The 11,139-nt window shown below is 54.0% G+C and overlaps 5 protein-coding genes across 5 annotated transcripts; 3 read left to right on the top strand and 2 right to left on the bottom strand.

The window, feature by feature from the left end:
• Positions 1-203: 203 nt before the first annotated feature.
• On the bottom strand, positions 204-2,602 carry MET26 (homocysteine methyltransferase Met26; the record flags this gene model as incomplete). Its single annotated transcript, XM_049345976.1, has 3 exons — positions 204-2,171; positions 2,222-2,323; positions 2,372-2,602. The coding sequence occupies 3 exons, from the start codon at positions 2,600-2,602 to the stop codon at positions 204-206; spliced, it is 2,301 nt and encodes a 766-aa protein (XP_049196909.1).
• A 937-nt stretch (positions 2,603-3,539) lies between these two features.
• Positions 3,540-4,515, top strand: J4E93_008073 (uncharacterized protein; the record flags this gene model as incomplete). The annotated part of the gene is made up of 2 exons (XM_049345975.1): positions 3,540-3,648; positions 3,716-4,515. 2 exons carry the CDS (start codon positions 3,540-3,542, stop codon positions 4,513-4,515), a joined length of 909 nt encoding a protein of 302 aa, XP_049196908.1.
• Positions 4,516-5,365: 850 nt separating this feature from the next.
• Positions 5,366-6,240, bottom strand: J4E93_008072 (uncharacterized protein; the record flags this gene model as incomplete). Its single annotated transcript, XM_049345974.1, has 5 exons — positions 5,366-5,449; positions 5,735-5,808; positions 5,860-5,893; positions 5,961-5,980; positions 6,054-6,240. 5 exons carry the CDS (start codon positions 6,238-6,240, stop codon positions 5,366-5,368), a joined length of 399 nt encoding a protein of 132 aa, XP_049196907.1.
• Positions 6,241-7,198: 958 nt separating this feature from the next.
• J4E93_008071 (uncharacterized protein) lies at positions 7,199-8,845 on the top strand (the record flags this gene model as incomplete). The annotated part of the gene is made up of 4 exons (XM_049345973.1): positions 7,199-7,267; positions 7,321-8,249; positions 8,296-8,516; positions 8,568-8,845. The coding sequence occupies 4 exons, from the start codon at positions 7,199-7,201 to the stop codon at positions 8,843-8,845; spliced, it is 1,497 nt and encodes a 498-aa protein (XP_049196906.1).
• Positions 8,846-9,788: 943 nt separating this feature from the next.
• J4E93_008070 (uncharacterized protein) lies at positions 9,789-10,890 on the top strand (the record flags this gene model as incomplete). The annotated part of the gene is made up of 2 exons (XM_049345972.1): positions 9,789-10,518; positions 10,571-10,890. The coding sequence occupies 2 exons, from the start codon at positions 9,789-9,791 to the stop codon at positions 10,888-10,890; spliced, it is 1,050 nt and encodes a 349-aa protein (XP_049196905.1).
• Positions 10,891-11,139: the final 249 nt, after the last annotated feature.

The raw sequence follows: 11,139 nt of genomic DNA, 5'->3' as shown, positions 1-11,139 counted from the left end.
ATGAACGCCGATGTTGAGATGCGTCCATACACACACCTCTCTTCAATCCTTTTTGCACCGCCAAACGACCCATGATGCAGGTTGAACTTTTGGGTATCATAACTAGTCATTACACACATTACAAAGCGGCATGTTGATATGCTGCTTGAACTGACCCCGTTGATGAAACGAGGTCAAAGAGGATATGCCAAATGGCAAAGAGCCTAAGAAGAGTACTTCTCGCGGTAGAACTTGGCCGCGTTGACAAGGTTGACAAGCGCTGCCTTGGTCTCCTTCCACTGGCGGGTCTTGAGACCACAGTCGGGGTTGACCCAGAGCTGCTCAGGCTTAAGGTAGGTGAGCATCTCGGCGAGACGGTCCTTGATCTCCTGCTCGGAAGGAATACGAGGGGAGTGGATGTCGTAGACACCGGGGCCAATGTGGCGGGGGTAGGCCTTGTCCTCGAAGACCTTGAGGAGCTTGGCGTCGCTCTTGCTGTTCTCGATGGAGAGGACATCAGCATCGAGCGCGGCAATGGCGTGGAAGAAGTCCTGGAACTCGGAGTAGCAGAAGTGGGAGTGGATCTGGGTAGAGTCCTGGACACCAGCGCAGGCGAGCTTGAAGGAGTCGACAGCCCATGAGAGGTACTTCTCGCGCTCAGTGCCGGCACGGAGAGGAAGACCCTCACGGAGAGCGGGCTCGTCGACCTGGATGACGTAGATGCCAGCAGACTCAAGGTCAACAACCTCGTCGCGGAGAGCGAGGGCAAGCTGCTGAGCCTGGACAGACTGGTGGACATCGTCACGAGGGAAGGACCATCGGAGGCAGGTGATGGGTCCAGTAAGCATACCCTTCATGGGCTTCTTGGAGATGGAGGCGGCGTACTTGGACTCCTTGACGGTCATGGGAGCAGGGCGCGAGATGTCACCGACGATGATTGGGGGACGGACGCAGCGGGATCCGTAAGACTGGACCCAACCCTTGGTGGTGAAGGCATAGCCGTCAAGGCGCTCACCGAAGTACTGCACCATGTCGTTACGCTCGGGCTCACCGTGGACGTAGACGTCAAGGCCAAGCTCGTCCTGGATCTTGACGACCTCCTCGATCTCCTTCTCGATGAACTTCTCGTACTCCTCGGGTGTGATTTCACCCTTGGTGAACTTGTTACGAGAGATGCGGATCTCCTTGGTCTGGGGGAAAGATCCGATGGTGGTGGTAGGGAACATGGGGAGGTTGAGGTGCTTCTTCTGCTGAGCGTAACGCTCGGGGAAGCCAGACTTGCGCTCGTGCTGCTCAGGGGTGACGCTGGCCTGGCGGTCCTTGACAGCCTTGTTGTTGGTGCGCTCAGATGAGGCACGAGCCTGCATCGACTTGGCATTGGCCTCAAGAGCCTCACGGACGGATGCTGGGCCGTCGTTGACAGCCTTGGCGATGACAACGACCTCGGAGACCTTCTGGCAAGCGAAGGAGAACCAGTCCTTGACCTCCTCGGGCAGCTTCTTCTCGCTGTCGAGAGAGTGAGGAGTGTGGAGAAGGGAGCTGGAGGTGGCAACGAGGACACGGTCCTTGCCGAGCTTCTGGACAGCAGTCTCAACAATCTCGATGGCGTTCTTGAAGTTGGTCTTCCAGATGTTGCGGCCGTCGACGACACCGACGGACAGAACCTGGTTGGAGCCAAGCTTGCCGATGACGCTCTCGAGCTGCTCAGGGTTCCTGACAAGATCGATGTGAATACCAGCAACGCCCTGGAGGCTGGGGAAGACCTCGAAGTTGTGGACGATGTCACCGAAGTAGGTGGCGAGGACAAGCTTGGGCAGACCGCTTCCGACGAGCTTCTCGTATGCGGGCTTGAAGGCATCCTTGACCTTCTGGGGGAGGTCGTAGACAAGGACAGGCTCGTCGATCTGTACGTACTCGGCACCAGCCTCCTTCAGCTTCTGGAGGAGCTCGACGTATACGGGCAGGAGCTTCTCGAGAAGGGTGATGGGGTCGACGGACTGACCACGGTCGGCCTTGCCGAGAGCGAGGAAGGAGACAGGTCCGATGAGGACCGGGCGGGTGGTGATGCCAGCCTCCTTGGCCTCGAGGAACTCAGCGACGGGCTTGGGGTTCTCGGCGAGGGTGAAGGTCTGGTTGTCTTGGAGGGTAGGCTTGACGTAGTGGTAGTTCGAGTCGAACCACTTGACCATCTCCTGTAGTGGGGTTAGATGGTGTTGCTAACTCCCGAACGTTCGGGACTTACCAGCGAGGGGACGTCGACACCGTCCTTCTGGTGGCCACGGCCCATGGCGAAGTACTCATCGAGCTTGTGCAGCGAGTGCTTGGAGTAGCGCTCTGGGATAGCCTAGTCTTGTTAGTCGACTGCAGCGGGTATTGGATGACGTGTGCTTACGTTGAAGAGCTGGATGTGGTCGAGGAGGTGGTCGTAGAAGGCGAAGTCGTTGCTAGGAATGACATCGACGCCGGCGTCCTTCTGGATCTTCCAGTGCTCCAATCGCAGACGCTTGCCCTCCTTGATCAGGTCATCGCGCGAGAGCTTGTCCGCCCAGTAGGCCTCGTTGGCCTTCTTGAGCTCACGGTCCGCACCCATGCGGGGGAAACCGAGTACTGAAGAGTGTACCATTGTGATGTGATTGTCCGATGCGGACAACTGTGGTGATTGGGGGGGAATGGGTAGAATGTGATGGAGAGGAGGGGGAAGAGGTGAGGGAGGAAAGTGGGATGTAGGAGGAAGAGTGGTAGCGGATGGTGTGCTTTATGTTTTTTGCTGGCGTATGCAGCAACGTCGCGGGGTTGGCGCCTACGTGGCTCCGATTCGACGGTGCACTCACCGCCCTCAACTTTATTCTGCAACGGCGAGAACAATCCGCCGTTCGTCAGGGCTTCCCTCAATCTACGCAGTGTGGAGCGATTATCTTGGACTATCCTGCTACTCTAGCGCTCCCATGCCCACAGCTATCGCGCACTAGCTCTGCTAATGCTAACTTTTCCCCAAAGCGACATCGGCGGAGGGGCGCTCGGAGCCTTGGCGGTGACGAGCTTGCGCAACTTGAAGCGTGTCCGGTGAGAACTCGAATGTTTCCACAGCACAGGGACGAGGCGCCCTGTAAAGATTCACGCAGGAACGATCCCTTCTCGACTGGGTGTTGCGTATTGGCCATGGCTAACACGTCGTCCATGACAGCATGAATCAGCTCCGCGCCAGCTCTTAGCGGGTTCTGCCTCTCAACAGGCATCTTCTGGGTTAGCTCAGACCCTGAAGATCATCGACATCGGGACAATGCCATCTACTCGTCTCGAGCAGAACACCAAGGCGGCATGCGAGTCAGGTGCCATCGGTGGTTTGTACTGCAGTGCTTCTCACGATGGTCGGTAAATGTCCGAGCGAAGGGTTCACGACGAGGCGGCGGAACCACCGAGTACTTGCCTTATTTAGCTGTCTCCACAACCCCGCATCGTGTATAAAACCCCGCCATCAACAAGCCAAGTAGATGATAGCAAGCGCAACAACCCCCCGAGCCAGTGAAACACACACGGATAATATCTACACGCATATCAAAATGGCTTCAAGACCGACTCACACCCGAACCGCCTCCACAAACCTGGCCGGTGGTTCAGGCCAGCGCGTGCTGGAGGGAAGGAATGCCATCATCACCGGAGCGTCGAGAGGTAGATACGCAGCGACCCGAGCGCCATGAGCACAACATACCCGTCAGATTCTGACTAACACCCCCAGGCATCGGCGTAGAAATCGCCCGCAACCTCGCCAGCAAAGGCTGCAACGTAGTAATAAACTACACCTCCGACTCCTCGTCCAAGACCGCCGAAGACCTCGCCTCCGAACTCTCCGCCGAATATGGTATAAAAGCCATCAGCGTCCAAGCGAGCATGGGCTCTGAAAACGGCCCCGCCCACCTCGTCGAAGTAACCAAGAACAACTTCCAGCACCCCAAGACGGGCAAGTTCCAACTCGACATCATCATCAACAACGCGGGCGTCGCTGGAAACAACTATGTTGAGAACGTTGACTGCGAGGACTTTGCTAGGCAGTTCAATATCAATGTACGGGGGCCGTTGCTGCTGGTGAAGGCGGCGACACAATACTTGCCGAATGATCGATCCGGCCGTATCGTCAATCTCAGCTCTGTGAGTTCGAGCCTGGGATACAAAGGCCAGTCTATCTATGGTGGCACAAAGGCAGCGCTGGAGAGCATGACGAGGACGTGGTCAAGGGAGTTGGCGGAGCGCTGCACGGTTAATGCGATTAACCCCGGGCCTGTCGCTACGGACATGTACTGGAGTAACGACGACGCGTTTATTGCGCAGAACAAGCCGTTTATCGAGAATACGCCGCTTGCGGCGCCAAGGAAGGGGATTGATCCGGAGAGGATCTATGAGGCGAGTCAGGGTGCGGGCGGAAGACCAGGTTACAGTGAGGAGATTGGGGGTGTGGTGGGGATGCTGTGTTTGCCTGAGGCGGGATGGACTACTGGGAGTGTGATTTGTGCGAATGGTGGCATGAAGTTCAGCTTCTAGGCATCGGTGGGGATAACGAGGACACCAAAGAAAACAAGACAGATATGATATCAACCCAAACGTATTCTTTACCTGTTTTCCAGCCTACCGTGCATGCGTAACACTCTGCCGTACTTCCCCCTTCCCTCCCTCCCAAACCTCACTCTCAATAACCACACTCGACGTCTTTCTAATCACCCCACTTCCATCTTCTCTCACGACAATTCCTCGTTCAGAATCCCTATCACACATCCACCCCGCTCCCATCCTCTCCTCGCTTCCCACACTAACCCCGTCATCATCCACACATTCGTACACATTCGTCTTTGCAATCCTCGAACCAATGGTCTCGAGCTCGGATTGATGCTGCGAGTCATCCGCATCATGCCCTCCTACACTACGACTTTGTTTGGTACCGCGACTGCGACTCCGGTTCCGACTACTGCGTAAAGTAGATTCGCCGATGAGGTGGGGGGCGACGTGGCGGAAGAAGAGGCGCATGGTGGGGAGGCAGCCGGTTATTATGACGAGGTTGGCTTCGATGAGACTGGTAGGAAGGACAAATTAGCGACGTAGCCCGGATAAGATGCAAGGAGGCCTGCTTTGGGAATTGTGTAATGAAGGCTTGGAAATGGGTGGACTTACATCCAGATACCCGGCATGACGATCGCCCAGGTCTGATCGATAGTTTGAAGCATGGGAAAGAGGAGGGCGAGACGGACGCCGCTTGTTATACACGTCCTGTTATTCCTGTCAGCTTTGTCGCCTCTCATCACTCAACCGCGCTCGTCTGGATTAGGGTCGTACTCACAGCGAGCCCACCCCAAAAATACATATCAACCCCATCTTCTGCGCGCGCGGCATCTGCAATCTAACCACCATCGGCACCGGCAGAACTAGCAACAAGATATCCGTAGCCATATTCAACACCGCCGTCGCCATATAAAGCGGCGTCCTATCAATACAACTTCCCTCCGTGATGGTAACATCCCAGTTCCGTCGGAAAGGCGTACAGGCGAAGATGAGTGGGAAGACGAGCGCGATGTTGTAGCCGACTACGAGGAACATGCTTGCGTAGACACATGATTTGAACCAGCGGAGGTGGGATAGTCGGAGGTAGAAGAAGAGAAGGGAGAGTTTGGCGCTGGCGAGGAAGGGGCAGTAGATGATGCTTGCTACGCTGATCAACTGTTGGGGGGTTAGTCGGGGTTGCTGAGAGGGGTCAATGGGTGGTGCTTACGTTCATGGTGGAATTGACGCGGTGGCCGGTTAGTTCCCAGATGTGGACGCCGAGAGTGCCGCGGCCGTATTGGACTGCTGGGTGATTAGATATGGGATGGTGGAGATGGATCCTGGTTGACGTACAGAGGATGGGAACTTGTATTGCGATGGAGAAGCACTGTTGGTTTGATTGTTAGCACGATTTGTCGAACATGCAATCTTTTTCAAGCTGCAATGCGACGCACCCATGCTATGAGCAGCGCTACTGTAGATGTTGTCAGAAGCTAAACGTAATGCTTTCGGCTTTTACCGATCTTGGCCAGAACTTAAGAGCTTACTATCGTCTGGTGTGAAGTTCTTTGCTAGTCTCGTCTTCGTGTAGACGCGTATAGCCATGAAGATGGCGGCAACGATCATGCCCAATGTACCAATCCAGAAGTTGGCAGCTTCGCCCGTTCTCTGGGGGTTATCGACATCGACGATGTATCCAGGCGGTGCCGTAAAGATGGGCTTGTTCATGTCCATGATGCAAATATGTGGAGAAAGTGTGCGTCCTGCTGATCAGCGAAGCTGTTGTGTGTCTATATGTTCCAATTCGAATTCTCGTCCCCTTCATCCGGGTCCTCGCAATCCGTCATTTCTTGCTTTGGTCGAACGACATACTCAACATGCAACCATGTTCCATGTCACATGAAATCCTGCTGTTGACTGTGATGGTCAGTGATAGCGCACAAGCAATGTCACTGTATACGCCGCATCGCTTAGGCAGTGAGGCTCACACATGCAGCAAGAGATTGGCCTGGAGTACTGCACCGCCTACCAAGAACTTGGTCAGTATACCTGTGCCACTCCACTGCATCGGAATCATGACTCTGCATTGCAATAACGGCGCGGATGTCTTCCTGTCTGGCGGAAGTTTGGGGTGAGCATAATCATGCCAAGGATGTGGCGTTCATAGTCTTGGTAATCCCTTAGGCATCGCATCCATCAGTGTGGTCAAACGAGGTCTCCGAAGCGTCTGTTGATGATCCTTTGTAAAGCGACTGTGCCTCGTTTCCAGCTCTCCGCGGTCCGCTCCCAGGGTCCCGGATGATCCGCAAATTAACTTCTTGTGCCGAGCCGTGTGTAAAGTGATCTCGAACCTATGGAGAGGCATGCGTTCATTGACCCCTGCAAGCCACCTTTTAGCGAACAAATCGAAGGCATTGCCGCTTCGCTGCCGAAGGGTGTATAGCCTTCGCGGCACAAGTCCAACGCCACATTGCGTTCGGTTCTGGAAGCAATGTTGGCATCCTTCGAGCATCCAGCTTCATCTCATCTGTCGAGTCATTGCTGAGCAGGAATTGCGCATCCTTGTTGAGGATATCCGCTCAACCTGTTGAGAGATATGAGCGAGTAGAAAAGCGTGCCCCAGCCTGCTTCAAAGTTTCGATCATCGAGTGTTCCTTGTGATATCTCTCCATCTATTGAGCTCCTTATCACCATGACTCGTTTGTCCCTTACCTTACTTGCGGCAGCGGCTGTCATCCCATTCGCCCATGCTGACTATTGCGTGAGGCTGCCCCCTAATTCCCTTCTGTTCGAAACGTCTGCTAACACCAACAGTGCTCCGCTCTTGCACTCACCTCCCTGAAGAGTCGGCTGCTATACCCTGGTCAAGATGCGTACGAGACACGGGAAGATTCCTACTTCGATGTGAAGCAGCAGGTCATCACACCCAACTGCATTGTCCAGCCCAAGACCGCAAAAGAAGTCGCCCTTGCTGTCAAGACCCTCACAGCCGCTAGTCGGCTGAAGTCATGCAAGTTTGCGATTCGTAGTGGTGGACACACGCCATACGTCGGAGCCTCAAACATTGAGGATGGCGTAACACTTGACTTGCACTATCTCAGCACCGTTGAGTATGATGCTAAGAAGGCTCTGGTCAAGGTCGGTCCTGCGGCAACATGGAACGACGTATACGACACTCTGGAACCACTGAACGCGATGACGAGTGGTGGACGCTCGTCCACAGTTGGCGTCGGTGGTCTTACGCTCGGCGGTGGGATCTCCTACTTCTCGCCGGGGCGGGGTCTGGTTTGCGACAACGTCATCGAGTTCGAAGTCGTTCTTGCTGACGGTCGTATCGTGACCGCGTCCAAGACTTCGCATCCAGATCTCTTTGCTGTCCTCAAGGGTGGCAACAACAACTTCGGCATCGTTACTAGCTTCAAATTCGGCACTTTCGACTACGCCGGCATGTGGGGTGGTCTCGTCATTTACCCAGAGTCGACCATTCAAGATCATTTCAAGGCCCTCATCAACTTCTCCAACAACATTGACAAGGAACCGAAGGGCTCAGCTATCGTTATGCCGGTGTATCAGAGCTCAGCGGGCGCCGATTTGATCCTGAACGCGTACGACTATGCCGAGCCGGTATCGAGACCCGCGGCTTACGATGAGTTTTTGGCAATTCCTGGCAACATCTCGGACTCCACGGGTATCAGGAACATGTCATCGCTGGCAGCGGAACTCGCGGGTGCTACTACACACAGGTAAGCTAGCCGCCATTGCTCTTGACAGATGCTGATCAAAACCTAGTGTATACTTTGGCACACTGACTTTCGCGAACGATCTTCGTGTCATGACCAAAGCCCATGAGATCTACATGGATGTGCTGTCCAACCTGAAGGCCAAGGCTACGGGTGACTGGCAGATCTATGTGCTCTACCAGCCCCTTCCGCCTTCGTACTGGAGGCAGAGCGCGTCCAAGGGCGGCAACATGCTGGGCTTGGAGCGCTTTGGTGAGCAGGTGCTGTGCCGTAAGTTGCTCTAGAATGCTGTAATGACTGTATGCTGATTAGTGATAATAGTATACCAACCCTACATCTCTTGGCAAGGCGCTGAGCAAGACGCGCTCTTCCAAGCCGCAGGCGCTGACCTTGTCAACGGAATCCGCGAGTATGCTGAAAGCATCGGTGCCGACAACCCATATCTCTACCTGAACTACGCAGACAACACACAAGATCCCCTCGCAAGCTATGGATCCGCTTCTGTGAAGAAGATGAAGGCTGCGGCAAAGGAATATGACCCTTCAGGTGTGTTCCAGAAGCTCGTGCCTGGTGGGTTCAAGATCTCGAAGGTTCAGTAGGTGATGGATATCTCTCCATAGAACGAATCGATAGCCACAAATGTGTCGGTGTGATAACAACATAACCATCTCGTTCCGGGAAGTGCGACTTTCGTTGTGAGCGACGTGCATACCGTTTTCGGATGGTGTCCCGATGTGTCAACGCCGCTATTGTGCTGAAGTCCAAACAAAAGAGTCTTGCGACACCTGGTCGCGTGATACAGAAAACGTTGACACGGTAGAGTTGAGGATGTTGGATGGAACCTGTTGTTGACGCGTTGGCGTCATGAAGGTTGCGATCGGAGGAAGGCAGGGTGGCAGGCAGGGGTGAAAGCCGGGGCCAGGTCTCGCTTGGCGGGCCCACCTCGGTCTCGCTAGCCATATCTGATGACGCGCATCCAACACGCGTGTTGTATCGCCCTTCGAGCTCCAAAACATCACGTAGCCTTCAACACCAGCCTCGTAGATTCGAGCAGCGCATGGCTTTTTGAGGCCGATTTCACAATATCACGCGCACTCCGATACGATGACAGAAGCAAGCGCTCTTGGTGACGTCTGTGTCATGATGCGGTTCGCGCCTCTCACGCGCCGTGATCCCTCCCCGCGCGATCAGTATGCTACTTGAGCTTCGAGCAACCTCTACCTCGCGAAAGCGCACGTTCTACCTGGCGGTATCGCGATCCTGTATAGAGCAATATCGGCATTGACGAACGCAACAATGCATGCTCCATGTGTGATGGGCGTCTCGGTGGGCAGTAGAATCCCAGCACTACTACATTTTCCATTCACACGTTGCTAACCACAGGCGATTGTCCGTGCATTTGCGGTTCATCAAAGGAGGAGGAACAACAATAGCTGATCTCACTATTTGTATGCACAATGGCTTACAGGTTCATACGACTGGATCTTCCTGCTTACCATCAAATCACAACCACTCAACCTAATTCACCCACAACATCCGAGTATGACTCCAGTTATACATGAGATCGACCCAGACGCGGATACGGTCATAATCTTACGATCACCGGGTGATGGTGAATACTTCGCTTGGTGGGATGATTCACCGTTCGACAACCTTGACATACTTGACCAACTCCCTTTCAGCATGACAGAATGGGACACAAAGATGACGATTTCGGACAATGTCGAAGTTCATCAACCGCCTGCGAGCACCTTCAGCATGAAGAGATTGGATTGGGTATTCCCTAGCGTTCCTGAGGGATCTATCCTTTACCTTGTCTCTTCACGCCACCTCAAACTGGCGTCACCGGTCTTCAAAGCAGCGCTCTCACCTGGTACCTGGAGTGAGGGATGCAAGAAGGCAGACGGTCGTTACCATATCACAGCAGACGATTGGGAGGAGGAAGCATTCCTCCTCTTCATGAACATGCTACACCTGCGCAGCCCTCAGATCCCGAAGTCCGTGAGCCTCGAACTAATGGCGAAGCTGGGAATCCTCGTCGACTATTACAACTGCGCCAGTGCGGTGGAATTCTTCACTGCGGTCTGGATGAACAAAATCTATGGCGAAAAGATGCAGGGTGAATACTGCCGCGAGTCGATACTGCTGCTTTGGGTTTTCTATCTCTTCGGGAGCAAAGATTGTTTCGATCTCCTGGTTGAGATAGTGACTATATACTGCAACGAGAGCAAACTACGCACCTTGGGTCTTCCGATACCCCAATCTTTGTCAGGTAAGTTAGCGATATAGTTCTGAAACACATATAGTATTCTAACTCGCGATAGATGAGATCGAACATCGGCGACATGAGCTTATCAACAAGAAGCTGTCATATCTGCATTATAAATTGACTATGAACTCCAAGCCGAATGAACATATGCCAGATAGATTGCGAGAGACACTGAGGCGAACGATCGGTGGGCAAAGACGTTCAAGCGGATATCCCTACCTTGAGGTCACTGTGGTAGCACTCACCAGGGTCCTTCTTGACTACTCTCAGGAGCAAGTGGAGGCTATACTCGAACTCGAAGCCACTCGTATCGAGTGGTTCCGCGCAAACGGCTTCGAGCTCTGCTGGAACAATGACGAGCTGAGCTATGAGTAGAGGACATTGAGGATCAGGTACGAGGATGCTACGCGTCTCGCGGAGCTTGGGGAACAAAGCTGTTCCTCACATATGTGGCTTATCGGCAGCATACACATCGGTACAATCTGCTGGAGGTTTTAGACTGGCAAGTCTCTGGAAGTAACGATAGAGTCAATGGAAGGCTACTACCGATGTCTTGATGTATGTCCCAGGGAGTTCGGTCCTCATAGGCGGGCCGTTCGCAAGATTAGTCTGGTGTTTATCCGC

This window comes from Alternaria ventricosa (assembly GCF_023758065.1).
Source record: "Alternaria ventricosa strain BMP 2768 chromosome Unknown scaffold_15, whole genome shotgun sequence".
In the NCBI taxonomy this organism is placed as follows: Eukaryota; Fungi; Ascomycota; class Dothideomycetes; order Pleosporales; family Pleosporaceae; genus Alternaria; species Alternaria ventricosa.
Note: the sequence above shows the minus strand (reverse complement) of the source record. Positions and strands in the feature narration are given on the sequence as shown.